This window comes from Myiozetetes cayanensis, unplaced genomic scaffold, assembly GCF_022539395.1.
Source record: "Myiozetetes cayanensis isolate MyiCay16 unplaced genomic scaffold, myiCay2020 scf9, whole genome shotgun sequence".
NCBI lineage: Eukaryota > Metazoa > Chordata > Aves > Passeriformes > Tyrannidae > Myiozetetes > Myiozetetes cayanensis.
In genome coordinates this window covers 7,370,713-7,396,454 of record NW_026088185.1, presented here as the reverse complement: position 1 = coordinate 7,396,454, position 25,742 = coordinate 7,370,713, and the positions used below count along the sequence as shown (strand labels likewise).

Genomic DNA, 25,742 nt, shown 5'->3' with positions numbered 1-25,742 from the left:
ATTTTGACACTTCAGACAAATGCGTTGTCATATTTTAAAATTCACTATTACCCAAGTGAATTTCAATGCTCAGTCAACCTTCAAAAAATATTAAATGTGAATAAATTTACCTGTCATACTTAAGGCCATTTTCTTTCACCTACAGCTATTAAAGATAAATGTCTTTAAGCAGGAGTTCTTACACCTTCTTCAAATATAAAATAACACAAAATCATGATCTAAGTAATTTTAAAACCAACAATTTGGAAATAGGAGGTAGGAAATACACTGTAACTAATGGACTTTGAAATGTAATAAAAAAAAGGTTGTAAACAAGATTTTTAGATCTCTGAAGTAACAGTATTAAGTTCATTACTTAAAAACTCCAGGGGACTGACACATTCCCCACAACTCTAAGCAGGTACCCTTAGAAAAAAAAAATTTTTTTTGTACCTGTGGCTACCAAAAAAGGCAGAAAATGTAAGTACAGTATCTGGCAAACATTAGCATAACATGAAATTTATACCATTAATAACTTCAAGGCATATATACAGCTATTCTATGGGAAAAAATAAAATGCAGCATTCCAAAAGTCTCAAGATCATGGACTAAAGATGTTAAGTCATTATTCAGCCATGATTTACTCAGTAAAATATGAGTAACTGTTTCCAAACACTCTTATTTTAAAAAAGTACATTTACATCCCAACACCAACCACGTAACATAGAAGGTAAACATAATTTAGTTGCACAGTATGTTAACAGCACACAAACATTAAGACTGACATTCAGATACAGCAACATTGCTCCTGTACAATACGTTCCATTTCTCCTGCACAGCAAGAAATACTCTTGTAACTTTATGCTATAGGAGAGCATTAGACATTCCAAAACGTATTTCTGAGTGCTACAAAATATATTCCTGAGGAATATACATCCACAGCATTTAACAAGTATGAGGCAATACTCTCAAGAGAATATCAAGTGTTGTGCAGCTAAAAAAAGGAAACCAAAACATTACCACTAAGGAAGAAGAGACTCTTTCAGCTGCACTGTTCCATTTTTAATACTACTAGTCTAACACTGCATTTGTTTGGGCTACTATTTCCAAAATACCAGAGCTTGTCCACCCACCAATGAGTAAACTACCATCAGGTACTGCAGACAAAAATTGCAAACAGTTCATAATCTGTACAAGATACTTTCTCTACATTCTTCTACATTCTGTTAAAATACTCGAAGAGAAACTAAAAATTAACTTTTTACCTTGATTAAAGATGTGATCACAATTGCTCCAGCATTCACCATAGGGTTATGAGGCCTGTCTGTGAAGTAAAGTTTTCAATTATAAATACATTCAAAGACATGTTTGTCAAACAAAACCAATCAAGTGTTTAAGTGAAAAATTATTCTACATTCATGTATGACTTAAAGCTATTATTACAGAACTGTTTTATATAATACTAAATTTTTAAACAATCCTGTAATCCAACACTACACACAATTTTTCGTAATTCTGAGCAATGTATTTTACAGCTGAGAGTACACTAGGCCTTATGCTACCTCACCAACCAGTAAGTTACTCACTTTGGTATCATTTCTTTTCTTGAGAATTATGAACCCTTTCCAGTGTTCCAAGGATGTAACAAGTAGAAAAACCCCTATAAGACTTCCCAATTTTTCTCCCAAGTTACCAAATCTCAGTGATTTTAGGAGTTTTCAAACAGGTCCTTTAAAAAAACAAACAAAATCCAGTTCTCCAATTTCCTTATTGCTGTACATTCATTTCCTTATTGCTGTACTTTAATACAAAATCCTTGTATTGTTTTTGATTGTTTTCAAGAATTAAGTTTCTGAAATGCAAATAACAATTTACTCATCCTCACCAGAACTTCACTTACTTCATGGCTGACTTGCATATACCTGATATATTTAAATTTTCCTTCTCATCACTGATCTCCATATTAACAGTATTTTGGCATTCCCAAGTTATTCTCGGCTGCACATGTGAATGAATCACCTTCTTTTTCATCTTTTTCCAAAAAATCATTCCTTACCAACTGTCTTACTTTTACCAAATATAACATCTACCTCCTACAGTTACCTTTTCCTTTCCTTTTTTAACTAACATTTCTGCTGTGCCTTTTATCTAGAATGTTGACTTTTGAGCATTCTGGTGTCTAAAAACCTCAACTGATTCTCAATACATTAATATCATGACAGGTTTAAATTCTTTCTTTTGCTGTTAACTTTATCTCCAAATTTGAATAGAAATACTAATTAAAAAACCACACAAAAAGTGTTCAATATTTTTATGTATGATATACACACATGTACATTAAAAGGAACTTCAGATGGTTGGGTTTTTTGGAGATTAGTTTGATATTCACAGCATACATACACACACACACACACTCATTTTCCCAGGAACATTATGCTGCTCATGGTCAATGGCCCTTAGCCATCTATGACTACCAGATAACCTTCAAAAACTAATCATCAAGTTCCTTTTAGTATTTTTCAGAAAGTCAGTATTAAAAGGAACTTACAAATAAATCAAGTTATTCTCTTAGTGGAAATATTAGATCAGTACCTTCTGTCGGAAAAAGTGAAGCTCCTCTAAAATACAAATTTATTGTCCAGATACTATTTTTAAAGTTGTTAGTGCCATTCCTTATCTCCCTAAAACAGACTCACAAATTGTGAGTACAATTTAATTTGATTGTACTTAAGATCCACCTACACCAAACATCCTATTCTACTCTACTGTACTAATACAAGCTACTAACTACGGTCAAATGCATTTGACTTTTGATTAAAACCAGCTAAGGAAAGACGTAGGAAAGACATAGCACTTCCATAGCTCCTTAAGGACCAGAAACCTGAACACAAGCAGAAGACATCATAAGTTAAACAACCACTCATAGCATCACAAACTCTTGGTCAGACGGGACACCTGGAGCTCATCTCCTCCACCCTCCCACGCAATGCAAGACTATTGCCAAGGTTACATCAGGTCAGTCATACTTTTATCTGAGTCTTGAAAACCTCCAAATGTGGCAAATTCTCTACCTCTCCAGCAATCCTGTTCATCCTAGAGGACAAGTTAACCCTCACATCCAATCTGCCCTTCCCAAGCTACAGTGTGGGGCCACTGGTCCTTGTTATACCAGCTGCCCCTACTAAGATGAGTTACAGAACTCTCCATCTTCACAATTGCTCCTCAAGAGTTTTAAGAGGCTTCCAGTGGAGGCCTTAAACCTCCCCTTCCAACTGCTCCTTGGGAGTTACATGAGCCCTAGACTGTACAGCACTGACAGCTCTCCACTGGACCATTTCAATGTTCTCCTTGAACTGGGGATCCCAGCGCTGGACACAGTCCCACACAGCACTGGTTCATGAGTAATCAGAACACACTGTGACCCTCATTTCTTGCTCTAGCTATGCTTCTCTTCTTTACAGCTTCCCCTCATGAAGGTATCACTCCAGTCCATAAACACACTAATGACTTCACTGCACCCAGCCCATTCTAGAAGCATTTTTAGAGATCTCTGGCTCTTGATTCTTCTGCACATCTGTATTATTTCAATCTGCCACACAGTAAAGAGAAAAAAAACAAACCACCAAAATCCACACTATGTGTATATTTGAATAAAAAGGATGTGCAATGTTTATTTATCATTCAGCAACTCAAAAGCTTATCAACGTGGTAGGCCCACCCACAGAATACACCCTCAGAAACTCTATTGCTTCTCATTTATTTGAAGATGTCTCCACTTAACTTCAGTGTCACAAGGCATTCTTGGGTTACAACCTCCTCTACTCTGAACATTCCTGTCTTTCACTGCTTTACATCTCAAGCTACATGTATCTGTCCTGACCACTTCACAACTAACACATCTTCATGTGCTACCCACACATGAAGAAGGGCAAGAACCTTCTGATATAACAAAACATGGACTTTCCTAACATGCTTCTGACATGAAGCTGCGTGTTGGTGCCCTCTTCATGAGTCAGCAAAAAACATCACTGTGGAAGCCTTCACAGCTGAAGGGAGGTACAGCACTCTGGCTCACCACACTAACAAAAGCTGTTCTTTGACGGTCTTTCTCACTGCTGCACAACACCAGCACATGACAGCTGAAAAGGACACCTTCCACTAACCACTAAACTGCTGTCTCTTCCAAGCAGAACAAAGCCTGTCAAGGTATCCAGGTCCCAGCAAAGCAGATTTCACTATTATCCTCATAGCACCAAATAATACACCCAAACGCTTTCCAGACCTATACATATACCTGTAATTGACAGAAAACCTATCTTGCCAAAACAACTACAGGCTTCCAGGCGGTTGATGCCAGAGCCTGTCACTGCCTAAGAGGCACTTGGACAATGCTCTTAATAGGGAATTGTTGTAGGTCCCTTCCAACTGAAATATTCTGTTTTACAGTGAAGAACCTCCGCACAGACCAAGATATATTTGCCTTCTCTAAGGACTAGGATGCCTAAATAAAATCTTACATTTCAAAAGTTTCCTGCTAATTTCAAAGAAGATATGTCTTCCACTCCCATCAATAACACTTCCATTCCCAGGTATTTTTTCACCTCTTGGGGATATACAGGTTCTGACACTACATTAATTTTTAAGGAAAGTCATACACTGGTCTATTTCCAAAAACAGCAGCAACTACTGATGTATCTCACAGTGGGTGCCATCAGCAAGGCGATTCCACATTGTACCACAACAAAGCATGAAGACTGATACTGTTGTTCCAAGTCTGCCAAAGAGGTGAACAAATTCATCCCTTAATCTTCAGAAAGAGGTATCCAACTCTACAAAGCTAACTGACACACTTTACTAAAACCAATCACACACACACACTCTCTTATCAAATAACAAAGGTAATGATCTGCTCGGACTGAAAAAAAATCTTTCAACACTGTTTCTCTGCTAGTGACTTATATTGCTCTATCATCTCATTATACTTCAGAGTAAATTCATGTCTCCATCCTTAATGAAAAGCTCAAGTCATAATAACACTAAACATCACTATTAAATGGTGAAAAAGATGGATTTAATACATCAAAACTGCCTGACAATTAGCACAATTGCTCTGGCAACCTGCCAGGCAATTATAACATATGCAAACTAGACCTTTTCCCTAATAAGCTCAAATTACACCACTTCTCCGCCAGTTCTTCTGACCTTTTTGGTCCATCACTGCCCTTAGGCCTTTTTTGTACAACTGGTCTGCAGTCTTTGAGCACAGCAAGCAGAGGTTGCCACACATACACCATATGGCATTTTAATACACAGAACAGTTCATCATGCAAGCTCTTGAAATTATATGAAAATGTGTTTCTCCAATAAAATGCTTAGAGAAAGCATTCCATTTTTGGTTAAGAAAACCATTTAGCAAAATTATAATAATTTCCTGGCAATCCTTCATTTAATGACAATGCAACTTTTATTACTGGACTAAATTCCCCAAATAATCATATTACTGGATTAATTCTGCAAATAATTATCACCAAGACAAGGTTTTATGTGTGGATAAGAGATACGAACTGTTCATATATACACAGGTATTGTCAGACATGATGCATCATGAACTCAACAGGCATGAAAAAAAAACCTGTAAACTGCTCAGTGACCACAGACAGGAAAATTATTCCTGATAATGCCTGTTTCAGACATATTTTACTATGTAAAATTTCTGATCTACTTCAATCAACTACAATAATCTTTTTTAAATTAACAAAGAAATCACTTTACGTCTCCAGAAATCTGAACTGCTGGAGGGGCCATGTATTCCCTTTGGTAAAGGGATATTCACAAGGCTGCAGAAGTTTCCAAATTTCCATTGCACAGCACAGATCATACTCAAAATATAATAATAGGTTTTTGTTACAGGTTGGCATTTTTAGCTATAATGTACAATTGTCTTATGACATTCTCCATTCTTTCTAACTTAAATCTTGATATTATTAAACAATGAAATGGAAGAACATCCTGCTTCAGGAATCTTTAATGTAGTAAATATAAGAAATAATTGCTTCAGATGCACATCTAACCAGTCTTCAAATACCTTCATAAAATACACTTCATAAAATCTTGACTACAAACATGAAATTCAACTATATCTGAATAACCAGAAAACAAATAGATTAAATATCTATACTTTTTTTTTTTTTTTCAGTTTTCAAATCTGGTCTATAAAGTCTTTATACATGTTCAAACTGACAAATACTCTGCATATCCAAACTTCATACATCACTTTAAATCTACAAGAAAAGCGTAATCCCTTTTTCCCTCCTGATCCTTCAATTGCAGAAACTCAGCCTCCCTTCTCACTACAACTGAAATGTTTCTATTTATTAGACTTCTACCTTCCATTTCAGCCTTTCACTTAAGGACTGTATAAGAGTCCATTCAGGTCTGTTATAACACATTTTGCTTATGTCTACCAGCCACAGAGGAATATACTTAAAAGTTCAGTTTTCTATCATGTGAATTAATCTTCTCTAATAATTTCATGTTCACTGGTCAAACTTTCAATAACCCAAATTCTCCTATGTATAACAGTTCTATAAACACTTTTAAAGAATAACAGTAATGTAAAAGACCACAGCCCACCAATTCATCTTCTCCCATAAGTTCAATTTCAAAAGTAGCACTAAAAAGAAGAAAGTATTTATTATACTTTCTGTCATTTTATTAAAAAGAGAAAAAAACCCAGAATATCCATATCAGTCCAAAGAACTAAATAGGCACTTTTCAGCACCATCAAAAGTTTTTTTTACAGTAAACCTGTTGTGGGATATGAAAGACAAGTCTTCTTCACACTGTTACAACAGTATATTTGGAAAAACAAGAAAAGCAGAAACAAAGCAGCACAGCTTTGACAAAACGCTGAATTTCTTCCTGGCAATATATTTACATGTTGGTATTTCATCACCATTTACTAGCATAATAAAGACAAAGAAATAAATTGTCAAGATATATTTTAAGTATGTAAAGATGGGTTTAATCTATAAATAAATAGATGTTCTATAAAAATTATTTGCATATAAGTGTAAATATATTAAATATAATAGTGTACCATTATTATAGTAATAATATAGATATTTAAGTCAGAATTCAATACAGTCCTTGACAAAAATATCATCCAAGCCCTAAGCTGTTAATTAAATATTAATTGCAATACCATGGTAACAGAAACATTGTCTGCTCTCTTACTGAGACAGATCTGCTAGAAGAAACATTTGTGTTTCAGAGATAACATCCAGTATTTCCTCTAAGGCTAAATGAGTCATCCTTCTCAGATTTTTGCCTTTTTTTTTTTTTTTTTTTAGTAACACATCCATACTTGAGAATTAATACAATATTAAAAATAAATAATCTAGATAAAGTACCGTAGGAGAAATTCTTGCAAAAACATTCCTGCCACAGGGGGAAAAAAAACAAAATAAAAACATTGTTTTGAATCAGTAGCCAAATTCCACTTAGAATAATCTGTGGGAAGATGTGTTCAATTTTGCCTTCTGGAAACTCGTCAACACTGGCCTTTGGCACCAGCACCTGCTTCTCAGAAGGCTGAGAAGGGAAGTGATATACATGTTTCTTAAAACCATTTTAACACCTTTGCTTCTTTCACCACCATTTTTCAGAAGGTATGATTAAGGAACACATGCTACCAACTCAACCAAATAAATACAGATCTCAAATACCTGCATTATCAAAATCCTTTGGATTTTCCTACAACTCAACAACTAGTAAAGAGAACAGAGGCAGTAAAGCACCTTTTACTAGCACTTTAAATTAGGCAAAAGGACTAACAAAGACTAAGTCTACCTTGCTGATGGCAAAATATTTCGAGACACTGTCTACTAATAATATTTAAAAGGATACAGTAAAATGAAGAGACTGAAAAAACTGTGTAGCTTGTTTTATAATTTTCTAAAATTCAGCATTTGCATTATTTAGGTGTTGTTTATCTCTTACCGTCTTCATTCAGGAACAATTTGTTGAATCTTAGTCCACTAGGCTCTTTCCCAACATATCTGTGCACATACTCTGTGCCAAGATCATTAACAGCAATAGCGTATTTCAAAGGCTTGACACAGGACTGAAGACAAAACGGAACTTTGGTATCGCCAACAGAATGCCTGGGAAAAAAAAAGATAAAGAAGCTTGAAATTTCCTGTTTGTCAGCTGTGGTAGTAAGAGTATTAAATGCTACACCTACTCTTCAACATACATGAACTATTAAAAAAAACACACCAAAACCCCAAATCATATTATTACTAAGTCTCGTTTTAAAGAACATAAAGAGATTTAAAGATTTTAACAACTGACTCCATAAGCCAAGCATAACAAAGTCAGTTGCTAATGATTACTGCAGATGTAACAAAGAGCAAATTCCAAAGTGGGTCTGTACCAGGGCAAAAAAATCACCTCACACCTCTAGTACCACACTTACCCTACGCAATTGCAAACCACATACTCAGGGTGGTACAGCTGACCCAAATATAGCCACTATACATATTTATGTCTGTATAAACAAAGATGAGATACAATTTGGGTTTGGAATTTGGAGACAATAATGAAATAGCTGTATAATATAATTATAATCCCCTTTGATAATGGCATAGGTATTTTATAACAATTACTAAATGCTATCTTTGGGAAAGTTTACTTTCAGCATCTGTCAGACTGCACCAAAGCATGACTCATGCAAGCAGCATATGCCACATTTAGAGCAAAAGGCTTCCAGCAATCACTTGTCTAACGCCAAACTCAGAAGTTTATTCGACTCTCTTCTTTGCAGAAAATGCGAGAAGGCTTCAGAGAAACTCACATTATTAAGCTTAACATTACGTAACATTAAACATAACAAAAATAAACATTATAAAAACTTTCATTAGTGCATGATACCCAAAACAAAGCAAAATGCCAATTTTAAATATTCAAAAGGATGAACATTTTTATTAAGTTGTTTTACTATGAATAGATTATAATTCAGACACTTAAACAGGGAGATGAAAAAAATACTTCAGCTCACTTGTACAAATCCTCCCCTAGAGATTACAGAGCATATGGCTAATTAGAAACAAACATACAGATCACATTAAAATGAACTCCAAGCCACAGTCACCATAAGCAAGTCTGATGGTCTCTCAGGAATGCCCCATTCACAAACTCAGCTCCTAAAAATTATGATTCTCAGACCATGCAGTAAGACCACACAAACTGCAGACCAGCAGGGACACCTGATGAATTGATAAGCATCTCATTGTCTAGACACAAAGGCAGACACAGCTCACATTACTTCTCAGCTAGATAGTGTGAGATATTCACATTTAGGCTCCTAACTGTCTCTGCTACATTGCATTACTAATAAAGAAAAAAACAAAAGTAAGGTCACTGACTACATCTAAGACTGACACACATTCTTATAAGGAGAAAGCTTAATAAATCTGAAAAGCAAAGTCATATTTAGTTCTGTCCAGTTTCCACATCTTTAGTTTCAAGAGCGTGAATCTGCATTTCTTTGGTGACACATACAGATTATATAATAATGCTACAGTAAAAACATTAAAATGCAGAGAAGGAACTAACTGTTAAGTACATCGTGACCTGCCCAAAAAGTAATACAGCTTGATGCACAAGTACCATTAGACAAAGCTTTGATTTCCAAATTAACATGTATTAATACTACAGAAGCATTGTTTCTGTCCTGTCCTTCAAATATTCCAGCAACAAAATCTAGACATTACAATATACCTCTGTCCATCGACGGTGCAAAGTGACACACCCCACAAATCAGGGCTGAACTTGGCCAGTTGAGGAATATAATCAGCAACCTATCACAGTGTGAAATAAAGAGAGACATTACAACATTCAAAATATTTACCTATAATTAATTAAAATAAATGTCAATGGAAAGGATACACAAGGCACAACTGGGTTATCCCACTAATAATCACCTGGTATATCTAAAACTTCCTTACAAATTATTATATTCACAAGATCATTGTCAAATAAAAATTTTTTTCAAAGTAAAAATTTCAGCACATTCTAAGAGGTATTTGTGTTCTGTATTACAGCATTTCAAATCACATAAAATTTTTGCTTGTAACAGTCGTGGATTTTTCAACTAATTTACTGAAAATAAGCACTAGAATAAACTTCATTTACTAACAAAGGTACTACGTTGACAGTTACTTCTGTCACACAATCCAGCCAGTTGTGTAGAGTTGAACAGTTCTTCTACAAAGTAGTCTGACAAATTATACAGCAATTTTAGAGTTTATGTAAAATAAGGGGCAATACTATTCTCATATTCTAACGGCAAAACTCTGCAAGATTGGTAGAGGTGATGAGCTGTATTTCTGACCCAGTTTACAAGTTGTGGGCATAAATGAACTTCCAAGACTCTTCTATCAAGTTATCAAGTTTAACATTTCTCTAAAAATCTTAAGAAAAATCTGTCTACTGAAAAAAATAATGTATTTGGTTAATATCAGGGAAGTTTAAATTTGAATTTACAAACAAGTTACCTTTCCTCCAGATTGTTTTTTAGCACTTTCATATAGCTCATCAATATGAGAAGTAAACGACATAAAATCCGGAATGACAAACTTCCTCCTGAAAGCTTGAGTAAGCAACACAATATTACTTTGTACACACCTGCAAAAACATTAAAAAAGTTTATTAGTATTTTGACAACGTACTGCCAAAAAGCCTACTTAGGTAGCAATTACCTGTTATTTAAATAAGGAACCTCAGTCCCTTGAAGTTACATGCCTACAAGAACATGCCCTTATTAGAAAGACTTTTCAAATTTGGTGCCTTAAGTTGTATACTTTTTTAATTATTTACAATAATTTCATCGAATTCACTTTTATTCCTTTCTAATTAAAGCTCTCTTTTGAAGTTTCAGCTGTGAGGTGGTATTGCAAGGTACTGTATCTGCCTTCAAGCAGCACCTCAGCTTGCAAAAGGGATCGAAGCCACCCATTTCTTAGGATCAAGCCTTGCAAAGGTTGTCTAACCCAGACCTTGTCCAAAGAAGTGCTAATTTCAGAGTTAGATCGAACTTCTGAGGTTCAGGGTTGGTTTCTTAACTTCATTGTTTCACCATGAACTGAGTGAGAACACTGCCAAAAAACTAAACTGGAATGCGATACTTAAATAAGAACAAAATCCTGTGGAGAGACTCGATAACATCTCCCTAAACTAAGCAAAAGTTAACAGTGAGCAGTTCTGCAAGTATCTTGCTTCGAACTACCAGCAGTTAAGGAATCTTCGCTGCCTTTTAGCCTTTTAACCCAGAACACAGTTACACTGTCTGTCCACACCCTCTGAACATCGGCCCATCTGGGACATCTAAAAAAGTGATAAGGTAAAAGGGAAAGGGCTTATCTAGGACAAACAGAAGAAGGGAAGGATGAAAACGCAAGCTGAGACATGCTGAAAGTGGTGCGTCCGTGGGTTGAGGGGGGGTGAGCAGAAGAAGGGGTGGGAATTGGGAGCCATTATCACTCAGTTGAAACATGACCTGATAAAAGGGTATTAACACCCCTATCCCAATGCAAAGAAGAGAAAGGGAGGTTTAACACCAAACAAACAGTTAACACCTTCATACCGTGCCTTCGGGCAGTGTGGACAAAAGCAGAAACAAACTATTAATGCAGGAAAACGGGAAGTTAAGAATATCTAAGCACATTCTACAAAGGAGAACACATCCTTCCGATGAAGACTTACTCAGAAAAGTAAAAAAATTAGGCAAAAATTCTTAGGGAAACATTTTCACTTGGAATAGATATTCAAATAATTCTATTATTGAAACTTATCATCAGTTCAAAACGGTTCATTAAGACCAGTGAAGAGACAGAATTATCCTCCCTTTGAGTCCCCCCTCCTTTTTTTCAAACCTTTAGTTTTAACTCCTTTGTACTTAGACGACTTTATCCCAAATTCAACTGAAAGCCATTTCAAATGCTGGTAGGCACTACTCTCCAAAAGCAAAAGAGAAATGATAGAGAAGTCACCTTAAAAACTGCTGTCTGTAATTTGTTAGTTTATGCTAAAATTGCAACTGAGCTGGCTTTGTTGCAGTCCGCAAAAAATCCTGTTAGTTTTTGCTCCCAGTAACCTCCAATTACAGTCACCTACTCCAAGTGCAAAATCCCTTCTCAAAAGTAATTAATAACGCTGATGGCAGCTAAGTGTGCAGAAGGAGTAGCAACATAATATACAGTAGATTTCAACTTCAGATGCACTTCTACATTATGGACAACATTATGCACTTATAAGAAAGAAAAAAAGTAGTATCTGAAGTTCATCTAAACCTATTAGAACAACTCAATACACAGTGTCTAAAACAACAAGAAGGCAGGATGCACTGACATACAGTCCTCTGGGATCATATTATGCTTCTGAAACAGGGAGGGGACTTATACACTCGCAACTTACACCAAGTCTGTAATGCTCACTGCAACAGTTCAATCATTTTAATCAACAAGATTGAAAGTCACTGCAGAAATGGCTATGCTGGTTAAGGACATTACCTATTGTTACCAATTGTTCCTGGACTCTGAGTATTTATCCTGGTACTCCTTAACCCAGGCAAATCACATGAATTACAGACTAAATTAAATACAGGGGCTGGAGTAATCTAGAGGGGTATTCAGAGCAATTAATACATGGACAAAATAACAGGGGTCTTAGTATCACCTCTTTTAACAGGGCATAATATTTTCAGTCAACGGAGGAAATGAGCCATGATAGTATCTAAAATTCTGCAACTGCCATCTCCTCCCTACCAGAGTATCCAACTGCTTTATGATCCAGGTAATTCTCTGGAAATGACTGGCCTCAGACTCCAAGTGGAGCAGTAGGAAAAGATCACAGGGAGAAATTCAACTAAATAAATATACTGATAAATAGAAATCTTTCTACAGTCATATTTTACCAACAACTTGGCTCTTATCTCCCACATGGCTTTATCGGTGTTCAAGACAGGTACACTCAAAACTTCCTACTTCATAGTAGAGGGGTTCCTAACTTGTACGGTTCAGGGGTTTTTAGAAACAGCATCTTTGGTCTCTATCATATAGAACCACTTTGCTTCCTTTATCATAAATCTTGTTAGGTTTATCCATTATTTGTCAATTTCTGGCTCAGACTCCTGATTACTGCTTCCCTACACAAAGCAGACCTGTTAAAAATGCAGTCTGAACTACCACTTCCAAAGAACTCTTTGGCTGTCTGTATAGATGAAGGGACACCTTTTTTCCTGTTTAAAAACCATAAGCATTACAGAAAGGCATGTGAAACTCCATGTCCAACTAGCAAGACTAGGGTTGTAGAGGTGTTCAGCATATTTAAACATTTTAGAAGAAAAATGACACTACATTGACAAATCAGATATTAATATTCTAACATAGTGGAAGTCCTCTACATCTCCTGTCAAAAGATTGCTCAAATAAGACAAAGACATTTATTAATACCTGGGTTAAGGTTATCTAAAATTAAAGTTTTCATCAGGATTTGCTACGAGAGAGCAGCACAGCTGCTCAGCAGCAATTAGAAAACCCTGTTTGAGATCCAGCAACAAATTGTCAGGTTGGTGCTCAGTACATAACATACCCAGACTGCTGCTTCTTACCCGCACACCAGAGGAGATGTGGCTGGCAAGACCTCAGTTCTGGGTCAGTAAAGCACCTTGTGACAAAGGCTAATCCTACAAAGCCAAGTAAGCTATTCTGAAAAAGAACAGGGTTTAAAGTTCTGAGTTATACCTGTTACTCAGTAGCTATCGTTTTGTTCAAGTATACACCACTTTCGAGTTAACTCAATTTTGATTGCCTTGTGCCTTTCCTTCCCCTCCACTGACCAAAATATCATTAGTTAAGAAACAGCACTCTCTGTAAGTCATACATTTTTCTGTTAGGAACATGCTATGACAAAGGAAAAGCTAAGAGTGGTAGGAGGATTTCTTACAAAGAGTATTGGAACTTTTTCTACAGATTAGCTACAGTGTCATAGAAACAGATCTAAAAAAACAGGATATGTCAAAATGAGGACAACTTTATGAGGAAGACTAGCACATAGAATATCTTCCACATTTGTTAAGTTGCCTAAGTTCCATCTAACAGTAGACAGTACTACTACTAGTATATTAAATAGTACTATAGCTGAAGTACAAAAAAAAAAAAAAGGGAAAATTAAAAAATTTACATAGCAAGCTAACTAGCATGCTGCACTGCTTTCAGTAACAGGTTGTTCTCACTGAGGTGTCACTCCTGCTACAAAGACCACAAGTTGTGTTACACAGATGCAACACAAAATTCAAATAAATTTCATAAATTCATAAATTCAAGAAATTTATCAGACTCTCTCTCTGAAATGTGCACCCCAGAAGTCTTCAAGAAATTCTGGAGATCAAAGATTAAAACTGCAAGCTGTTCTGCCTGTAACACGGAGATTTTTTCCAAATTTTTACTCTAAGAGGAGAGCACTGCAAAGTCAAAAAACTTCCAAAGAATGCAATTTTAGTAAAATTGGAACCCAATATTTAAAATCACTACAAAGGCATAGAGAGGCAGACACTACAGATGTGTGAACTAACATATTTTACACGTAATTTCTACGGGACTTGATTGATTCAGGCAAGCTTATGTTACCACTGCTCCATATCACTTAACCTCGATACTTTATTTCATCAAGCAGCTTCGGATACACATTCAAGAGGAGAATTACACCACTGACTTTTATGTTAAGGGAACTGATGCTTCACATCAGTCCTGAGGGGTAAGTACAGCCAAGGAGATAAATTATTATATTTCACACCTTAAACACTTGTAGAAGAAAGAACACAGGGATCCTGTATAAGCCTTTTCACAGCAAATGCAGTGTGCCTAGGAGGAACAGATAACTGAAGTGTGGGGTTTTATCATTTACAAAAAGTCTGCAAAGGAACCTTCTGCTGCTGCAAAGGAAAACCTGCTATGTGAAATAAGATCTACCTCTCCACTCTCTGTATTGTCTTTAAGTTCAAAATTCTTCCTACACAAGCAACTATGTAAGTTTTCTACAAATTATTAAAGTACTCTCCCAACACAATCAAATCCCAGAGATGTGACACAGAACATGAACTAATCCTGCCCATTAGCAATCGCTTGTCCTTTTTTCAAATGTAGAGCCCTTGCCTAAAACTTAATTCATAGTTTACTATGACAAACAAGCCCTCTAGTATGCATGTAATGTGTAAGAGTAGAAGTATTTCCTTTCTAATCCATCCACACATCCAGGAAGGTTTCTGAATCCAACAATTCAGCGTTTTTACTGAGTTGACAAGTAACCAGCGAAGACCTAGTCTTGAAGTTAGTACAGGAGTAAAGTTAGTCCATGTTGTACCTTAAGGAAATAATTCCATATCTGATTAAGGAGTTGACTGGTTTGTTATTTTGTCACACACACAGGCATTCATTTTTTCTCAATATATTTAAAAAAATGTTTATGCAATTTAATATATATAACACATATACTTTATGTTTAGATTTATATAAACTGTGTAAATATATTATGCATTTAACATATATTAAAAAATATACAGTACATACTTTCGCTCTATTATATATTTTATATACTTACATGTATATAAAATATACAAAATGGTATGTATATGTAAATACCCTTTTAAACACATACATATTTTTATATTGTAACCAAGAAGAAACAGTACTAAACATTAATTCACAAATTCAAAAAAATGCTACAGATCAACAAAAATGTACCAATTTTACAAAAGTATATTCTTCATGAAAAAAAAGTGTCCAATATTTTATGATTTACCATGTAAATGGAATAAAAACACAGACTGAAAAATAGTCTAAAAACTTCATTTTGAGATTTAAGAGCCTCCAAAATTCCAATCTTTTGGCACACAAAAGCTGTAAGTAAAGGAGCAAAGGAGTGTGCTTGGAATGAATAGAAGACAACCTGAACAGTGCTTACACTGTTCATGTAACTGACCACAGACTTTGCTTAAAAAAAAAGAATTTAGAGCATCACTAAAATATGGCACACAAACCTCTTGCAAAATAGACCAGAGGAATGTCTGCAGTCTTAACTCCTCTCATCTCTCCATATCTTATAGAAATTTCACTTCACTCTGTTTTTCACATACTCACCTTTAGAATGAACTATATATATACTCTGAACATCTCGCCACACAGAAGCAACATCCTGAACTTCAGATTAAAAACTGGTGATGCACTGAGAGAGCAGTTTTATGTAATCATACTACACAGCCCATGCTGCATCAATTAATTTATTTGGCATCAGACCGAGAGCTGCAGTATGGGGTCAGACACATGTGTAAACACTGACACATTAAACTCTTGTGGAGATCACACAGCCTGTCTGCTGCATGAAACCTGAGAACAAACTCATATGAAAACAGCATCAGGAATATATGTTTGACTCTATTTCTAATTACACATTGATTTATATATCTTATGTCTCTCCTCAAGACAGCAGTCAGTCAGTAACACATAGACAACACTCATTCACAATCATAGTTACATCATTGACAGAAAATTTACTTTTTAAAAAGGTCTTTATCCAGCATAACACCATCTGAAGTTGTCTGAAGAGTCAGTCTTAACATATCCATGCACTCTTTCAATCGAGGGTCAGATGTACGTAATCCTGTAGATTTGAGTGCCTATTACAATAAAACAATAATTACTAAAGGGAAAAAATATTCTATTACAATCACATTATCTACTCCTCAGTGTTTTTATCACTGTAAGATACATCTGCCACTGCACTATCAACACAGACATTCTGACACCTTATTGATCCTTTGGCCATTCTGGCTGCATTTTATGTCAAAACATTAATGTAATTTGAAATCCACAGCTGTCTGACTACATTTTACAAAAGTACAAACACTATCCAACCCTGCCATAGGCACAAATGCTTTCAAGCATGCTCCTCTGCACATCAAAGAAGTGGATAATAAAAATACACTTACTGTTTTACAGCGTTACGGAAAAAATAGTTACATTCTGTCCCAGAGCTAAACATGTATAACAGAAATTCTTTGCTTTGCATTCTTGCATTTCAAATGTAAAATAACCCCGCAGTAGTCACCTTTTATACAGCACTCTGGAACAGTAAACTTACAGTTATGAATTTATGAACTGGTATCTTTTCTTGTCCTTCTGCAATAGTATAGAAAAGTAGATCTTCTAAGCTAGGAAGGAGACCTTGCTTCATTTTACTGGAAAAGAAAGAAAAAAAAAGAAAAAAGCATAATTAGTTTATAGTGCCTATTTTTATTTATACACATTTTTACATTCTCAGGGAGACACATTTTCACTACCAATCTAACTGCTACCAATGATTTAAAAGGACACTTCTAGCACTGAACACAAAGCTTAATTCGGCCTTAAGTAGAAAATAAAATGGTAATATAAAAGTAGTGTACATCAATTTTACAAGAGCAAACACTTAACTGAACACAACCATATATTTACTGTCATATATTTATTGCTAAGATTATATTTATAATTTTGGGGGGAGCAGATTAATCACTTATCCCTCTTCTTGATGTTACGGAGGATAGATGTGCTACTTACACAGAATAAATTATTTGTAAGATTCCAAGACCCACGAGCCTTATCACAAAGTTGTAAGAGCATACTGACCCAATTGTTTTACAGGCAAGAGAAGGAGATGGCAAATGTGTAGTATTTTCTTCAAAATAGTCCTGTTTTTAGGACTCCACAGAGGAGTTCTGAAGCCCTTGTGTTCCTGGAAGCTTATGTAAGGCCCATCAGTTACCGTGAAAGCAAGCAAAGCCATCTGCAGCACAACACATCGCCCTGAACCAGCTCAGGCACCAGGAGAAAGGGTTCTCATCACACGTACTTAGCAAAGCAAACGTGCAGTGCAGATACACCTTTAATGGTCACTGCGCTTATCAATGCAAACACCCCGGCTCTCCAAGGATTCCAGGTGTTAGCTATTGCACTCCGAGATACGCTTTCCCTATGACTGCAGGTTTTTTGTACGTTACATCTCCATTTTATGCGAAGTCTGAAGGAAACCTACCCAATTAAGCACTGAGATTCCTGCTAGGACAGAAAGCTGTAATACTGACAGTTTTGCCTTAAAGTCTTTGCAAGTTTATAGATTTAACCTATAAAAAGTTCTGCCTTTCCCCACTATTCCAAAGCACCCTGAAGCAGGCAGGAGCCAAAAGTTTGCACTCAGCTCTTTACACTTCCCCCATGAGTAAAGCATCTTAGCACAGAGCTGGAACGTGCACTTCCAAACTGCCAGAGGCAGCGACAGCAAAGGGATTCCAATCAGTTCTTTTAGTCCCCTGAAACTCTCAGGTTGGTTTGTAGACAACACAGGTTAGAGAAACAAATATTCTGATGTCTGATAAGCAAAAATAAATAAAATCAAAACAAAACAGTTCTCCAGCAAATGCAGACATTAACTAAAATGCAGAGCAGAAGTCTTGCATTATTTTAGCCATCAATTTTACAGGTCAATTTTACAATCAAATAATATTGGCAATACATTGTTACCATACTGTAATAAAGTTACTGCCTGAAACTAGAATGCTCAGTGGCAATTCATGTATTTTTATATATTTATGCATGTGTGTAGGTCCAAATTCTAGTAATTAAAGTTTTCACAAGATTAGTAATTCTTTGAATAACAGAACTCAGAGTTATAAGGGCAAAAATAAAATGCTACAACTAAGCACAGACCCCAGGTAGGCCAATGCAGTCTTACACACTGATGTTTAATCCTCTCTCCTCTCTCAATACTTAAACAAGTCAGATTTATGATTATTTTTAATAAAAATCTGATTACATCCAAATACACTTTTAAATTTAAAACAACCTCTAGATTGCCCTTGACTCCCTCCTTCCCTCATAACTAGCTGTGAAAACCAGTAGTAAAAAATATCACCTCTCATTTTCCAATTTAAAACACTGTACTTATACACAAGAACAGAAGACAGCTTTGTAAGCCAACAGAACTTTCCTTGTCTTACAGTCTGGATTTTTTTTTTAAATTATGCTGGCTGACTAAGGCACAGACAGGCTGGCAATTCAACCAACACAAACGCTTGCAACTACCTCGAGTAAATTAGTGAGCGCCCCTTTTCCTTCCACGTAGCACATTTCACCTCCAATCTTTTGAGAACAGTATGTCCAGTCAAGCCACCAGAATCAGAACTACCCAAGGTACCAATTAAAGCTTCACCCTCTGTTCTGCATCTCAACTCTGCAGGTACCTCATTCTGAAAGTTAGGCCGAGTTACATCCCCTACACCCTGACATCCCCACCATTTACACAAACCATTTAATTAAGCTCCTCAAAGTGTCAAGATTCTATGCTTTAAGGAACAGTCACTGGACTGCTGAAGGTCTGGCAGAAGAAACTTTCCTATTTCACTCTGATAAAACAAGCCAGCAAACACACTGAGAAATTTTAACTGATAACCTCTTTAATTGCACATTTCTGAGCAATTAATCAGAATTTTACAGCTGTCCCAAGTATGGAATTTCTATCTGAAAAGGTGCAGAAAAAAAACTTCACACATTTGACCAAGATTTTACACAGCATAAAATCTCTTGATTTCCATATCTTTCACATCTGCTGCTCTTCAATATTGGGTCACTCAGCCTAATTAAACAATGGATCTGCACTGACTACCAAAGCAAAGAGGATGACATTCAGTATATTTACATAAAAATTCCTTTTTGTCAAATAATTCATCTTTTGATAAACTTTATCAGCTAAATAGAGGTGAAAAGGCTTGCTCTGCAGTTTATCAGACCAGTGATGCCAGTAACCAATGTTTGCTTAACCTAAAAGATGTGTGTTTTGGCACCATGAACACACTTAGCAAGATAATTCTGTTCAGCACAGGTAAAAAGCTGTTTTTCAGGTCAGGGAACTTGCAATTTTCACAGTCAAATTAAGTGGAAATTCCAGTTTACCTGATTTCATGAATGATTTTCGATACTTACTTCCCTTCTTTTAAAAAAATAAAAAAATTAAGCACCAGACTATTACACAACTAGACTTCTTTGATCGTATTCTAATCTGTGGCCCACAATACTGGTGGATGGTCCACACTGCTCTTTAAATACAAAGAAAAAAAGAACATAGGAATCCCAAGCACAAGGACTTTGCAGTCCATATCATTCCTTCCTTCAGCTCTTCTTTTGCATCAGTACCATGCTAACACCAGATTCCAGGGAGGATTTCATTTCAACAAATGCTGAATTCTAATTTCTACAACAGGAACAAGATCAGATTTCAAATACCATGAAACATTGCTACTTTCTACTTCAAGATGCAACTGCCAAAATGCAGACCAGGATTTACAGAACAACAAATGATATACAGATATGATATTGCTAATAATAGTTTTAGGTTCATTATTAACCATAAGGCATCGGTCATAAAAATATGAAATCACAATTATTGTCACAAAAAACGGTCCCTCAGGGGTCTGTTCTGAGACCAGTGCTGTTTAATATCTTCATCAGGGACACAGGTGGATGAGAAGCTGGACAGGACCCAGCCCTGTGCATTCACAGCCCAAAAAGTGTGTCCTGGGTTGCATCCAAAGCAGCAGGGACAGCAGGTCAAGGGAGGGGATTCTGCTCCCATTCTCCACTTTGTTGAAACCCCACTTGCAGTGCTGCATCCAGCTCTGGGGTCCCCAGCCCAGGAAGGACATGGACCTGTTGGAGCAGGTCCAGAGGAAGGCCACCAAGATGATCAGCAAGGATGAGCACCTCTCCTATAAGGTTAAGCTGAGGGAGTTGGGGTTGTTCATCCTGGAGAAAAGAAGGCTCCTGGGGGACCTCATTGTGGTCTTTCAGTACATAAAGTGGGGTCTATAATAAAGATGGGGGCAGACTTGTTAGCAGGGTGTGTTGTGACAGGACAACGCATAATGGTTTTAAACTAGGAAGAGGGTAGATTTAGATTAAATATAAGGAAGAAATTTTACAATGAGGGTAATGAAATTCTGGAACAGGTTGCCCAGACAGGTGGCAGACGCCCCATCCCTGGAAACATTCAAGGTCTCACTGCACGAGGTTCTGAGCAGACTGATGTAGCTGAAGATGTTCCTGCTCATTGGAGAGGAGACTGGACTAGGTGACCTTTAACAGTCCCTTCCAACCCAAACTATTCTGAACGCTGAAAGGGCTGCAAACCACAGTCAGCAGCTACTCTATCTAAAATAGGTACTTTGAAGAAGTTGTCATCATACTACAGACATGTCTCCAACCAAGAGATACAAACACTTGTCAAATCACTAAATAACTACTTTCTGTCCCCTTATATACTTGAGATACTGATCTGGTAACAGCAGTAGGTAACTGTTTACCCAAGATTCAAGAAAAAACTATGTATTTATAGACTTAGAACAAAGATAGACACGTTTAATAGATACCAAAGTGTTTATGGTAAAACCAAGAACTGTTGTTTCAAAACCTTGGCCTCTACAGAAATTATGAAAGGTCTAATGAAAGTGCACTTCTAACACTTTCTTGCATCTCTGAGTATTTCATACTCCAACAGGAGTACCAGTTAAATGAACCACTGCCTGGTTACTACAGTAATTCCTCTGGAATCTGGTCTGGCTACAAAGGCAAAATTTCTTTTTAAAAAGTATCTCCAGAATTCACCTCTGCCCTTAAAAAAGAGCACTACCACGCCCTTGTCATTAAAAAAAAAAAAAAAAAAAAAATTTAACAAAACACTTCTATTAACCCTTTTGCTATATCCCATACACTAATACCAACCACTATTGCAATTAAGTGTAAAAAGTTAGCAACTTAGCTTTTAGAAGTTCAGGTCTCTCACATTTTGCTCCTCCCTGTCACTTTAATCAAGGCCTTTGTAATTTAGAAATAGCTTATGCCAAGATAAAATGTTTGAGCCTTTTCCTGTCCAGTGTAAGATGAACAATGCACACTTATTCCGAAAGTAAAAGTGAACAATGCACAGTTATACTGAAAATAGAAGCAAACTGAGGATTGTGCCAGGTTACTGTGTCTAATAACTCAGGCATGAGCATAGATATGACTGCATTTTAATCCAGAGTTTTCATTAATTAAATTTACCAGTCTATGATCCCTCTCAGTTTAAACTCCATTATTTCTTCCCTCTAAAATATGTTAAGTTTCAGCTGGATACACAGCATGAAGGCTGGATAGCAGGGATAAGGAAGTGGTGGTGATGTTTCGGAAAAAATGCACAAGGGGATCTGGTTATGCAATGGGATATTAGTTATTTCATCAGCCACAGACCTCATAAATTATTCCCTCTATGAGGAATTGTTCTAAATTTCTGTTTAGTCTTTGCACAAAACATTTTAGGTGTTCACTTGCAACTCCTACTCTCCGTACGCGAGGACCGTTAGGCAAGGAAACAAGCAAGAAAACCTTAGTTCTGCCTTTTGACACTGTGGGTCATTCCAGGATCCTAAAAACCTTAAAACCAAATAGAGAAAAATAATCACTCAACACCAACAAGCAAAAAAAAAAAAAAAAGTGTAAAAAGGACTACTGCCCTCCCAGTTGGGTCCACAAACCATTTGCCTAACACAACTCACATGTTAGACACTCCAGGTGGCAAAGCACTGGAATCAGCAGAATACAGAGTGACTTAGCCCAGTTGACAACACAGTCCAGAAACCTGTCTTTTGAAGAACTTCCCTTTTCTTCTGAACCCTGTACTGTCTTAATATAACAAAGATTTTCACATGTAATGTACCATTTACTAATGCTTAAGGAAGATTTTCATAGTTCTGCATTAAGAAAAATGCAAATGAAAGTATCCAGCAGCCTGACTAATGCGCCACCAGGAATTCCTGCACAGCCTGAAATGAAAAGAAAGTTTCCAGGTTTTTCCTTGTTCATAACTATATGCTAGATGTTTTACAGAATTTCTCCTTGTTCCTTTTGCAGTAAGGCTCAAAGAACAAGCATCTGACTTTCAAATACACCCTTCTGTCAAAAGCCAAAAATGATTAGAAGTGTTTAACTGGTTTGTGACTACATAGCTTTACCGCACATTAAAAATTATAGAATTTCCCTAGTTGATGCTAACTGTAGGAAGCTGCTAACAGCTCAGTTAAAGAAAACGTTACTGCTTCAATAAATCACACTTGCAGCATCCTCAAAGTCCCACCACAGCTGGCATGCTGGTTTTTTTCCAAAGTTTTTAATGGTACTGTCTGTATTTCTTATTGAAAACAGAAGTGGAGCCTTTATAAACCACACCTGAGCCGCAGCTGAATAATTTTTTGTTCCATAACATTATGCACAGAGCCAATTCAAAAAAGGAGACTTCATATTTGTTCAACAATAGTAAAATACTCAAATGATTGTGCATTATACTGTACATGGTTACATAACCTGACATGCACGCATTTTTTAAGGCACCTGACAGCACAAATTTTATGTGATGCCATTATGGCATTAAATTAATTATGGCATTAAACCAAGTTGAGTAGCTAGGGCCTTTGGTGGGAAAAAGGGGAGAAGAACAAGGTGACAGTCTTCTTCCCCACCTGCCACGTTGAAGGAGTGCAACTTCATGGTAAAAAAACCCAACCCACAAACCACAGCTCTGAAACAGAACTATTAACAAGCTAAGGGCTGAGGCCTTCCTGACAGGCCTCGTAGAATCTTTTCCAGACTTCCTCTTAGCATTAGACTAACAGAGACTTTGCTCAGTGTAAAAACAAGGTACTCCTTTTTTGGCTCTATTTCTTCTGTCATCTGCTTTTTTCATAAGCATAGCAAATTCTGGGAAAGCAGTTTGGGGTTAGATTTTAATTATGCCACCTCATACAGCATGCTTACAAGACAGCCACGGGGCACATTTCAAACACACACAAAGGATGTGAGTTCTCATGGGGCTTGCAGTTAAGCTGTCAAAGTTCTTTTAAAAGGTTATCAGAGATACTAAACGCACCCAGCTTCAAACAAGCAATGGGCAAACTGTCAGACTGCTAGAAAACGAACAAGGCTTTCAAGACTTGCATAATGCTGAGGACTAACAGAGCAGAGTGCCCTGCCAATCCATTTACCTCATCATTATACTCTATCCCTGGTATCCACTACCAGTCACTAGCAGGGATAAAAACTGGAACTGATGCACCTGTCCCTGACCTTTTTTTTTTCAAAGAAAGTTTCCGGTCCTGAGTGAAAGAATATGAACTTCATAAGCATATACAGCCTTATCATTCTATTACCTGGATGTACCTTTGTCACTAAGGGACAAGTAAGGACCTCTTGGCACGGTACACATCCTGCAGCACCTATGAACATTTGTACTCACCACTAACGGGTGGTAATATCTGTTCCTGGCTGCACTAGACCACAAAATCACGTAATTATTAGGGTTGGGACCTCTGCAGACCATCCAGTTCAACCCTTTTGCCAAGGCAGGGTCGCCTAGAGTAGGTGACACAGGAACGCGCCCAGGTGGATGCAGACGTGGAGTAAACAGCGCTGCAAAACTTCCAAGGCACCACTACGCACCACGTACACCGCCTTTAATAATTAATGCAAGATGACACAGCTTTGGCTTCTCCTGGGAAGCATTTTTAGGCGAGCAGCAGCGCTAGAAAGAACACGCTAGCGTACACCGCCTGCTCCGAGCTCACACGGGCGGGAGGGACCCCCGGGCAGGGGGACGCCCGGGACCCCAGGGAGCGGTGAGAGGAGCCCCGGCAGGCGCACACGACATCCCTGCCACGGGGCTGCGCTTCCCTCCCGCCCCGAGCCCGCCCGCCGTGACCCGCGGCCGCCGGGAAGCGGTCCTCGTGGAGCCGGGACTCCTCGCCCGCACCTGCAGGGGCAGCGCCCGCCCGGCCCGGCCCGGCCCGGCCCCTTCCGCAGGCACCACGCGTGCCGGGGGAGGCGGCGCTCACATGGCGCCTCCGCATCATCCACCGCGCCCGCCGCCCCCTCCGCACTCACTTCTCGCCGCCTCCGGCCACCTCCTTGCCGCCGTGATTATTGTTGTGCCCGCTATCGGCGGGGGGCTCGCCGGGAGCCGCCGACGGCGCCTGCGCCCCCTTCCCCGGCTCCTCCAAGGCTCCCTCCGAGCGGGTGCACAGACCCCGCGCCGCCGGTAGCGCCGCCGGGCCGCGGCGGGCGGCGGGTGGGCAGGCGCCGAGGGTGGCGAGCGGCGGCGGGAGGCGCCTGGTGCCGACGGCGGGTCCCGGGGCCGCGGCCCCGCCGCCGGCCGCCCCCGGCGGGCCGAGCAGCAGCAGCTCCCGCAGCAGCGCCGAGCGCCACAGCCGCATCATCCTGCGCCACCGCGCCGACTGCCGCCGCCGTCGCCCGGCCGCGCCTCTCGCGCCGCACCGCGCCCGCCCCCGCCCGCGGCCCATTGGTCGCGCCCGGCCAACTGTCAGGCGGGCGGCGCACCCATTGGCCAGCGGGGACGCCACTCTGAGCGCCGTCACGCCCCCTCCGGGCGCGCGGAGCGAGCTCCCCGCGGGGTCGGGGGCAGCAGCGCCCCCGGCGGGCGGAGCCGGCGCGCTGAGGGGGCCCCGGGGCGGTGCCTCCCACCCTCCTCGCTCTCCTCCTCCCTCCGTCTCGCCTTGCTTTCGGGCAGCCCTCCCTCGCCGTGCGACGTGTAAAGGCGTTCGGAGCGGGCTGTGGCGCGGCGGTGTCGGGTTC

At 38.5% G+C, this 25,742-nt stretch overlaps 1 protein-coding gene across 2 annotated transcripts in view; it reads right to left on the bottom strand.

Moving 5' to 3' along the window:
• Positions 1-25,418, bottom strand: part of GLS (glutaminase) — a 63,112-nt gene extending 37,694 nt beyond the window's left edge. Inside the window, exons 1-7 of one of the 2 annotated variants that reach the window (XM_050340564.1) lie at positions 25,035-25,418; positions 17,179-17,275; positions 16,593-16,714; positions 10,539-10,668; positions 9,763-9,842; positions 7,981-8,144; positions 1,245-1,303 (exon numbers count right to left, since the gene is read on the bottom strand). In XM_050340564.1, the coding sequence (XP_050196521.1) occupies positions 1,245-1,303; positions 7,981-8,144; positions 9,763-9,842; positions 10,539-10,668; positions 16,593-16,714; positions 17,179-17,275; positions 25,035-25,366 (984 nt within the window). In that variant the 5' untranslated portion in view covers positions 25,367-25,418. The remainder of the gene's footprint in view (positions 1-1,244; positions 1,304-7,980; positions 8,145-9,762; positions 9,843-10,538; positions 10,669-16,592; positions 16,715-17,178; positions 17,276-25,034) is intronic. The other variant, XM_050340565.1, reaches the window with a different exon arrangement.
• Positions 25,419-25,742: the final 324 nt, after the last annotated feature.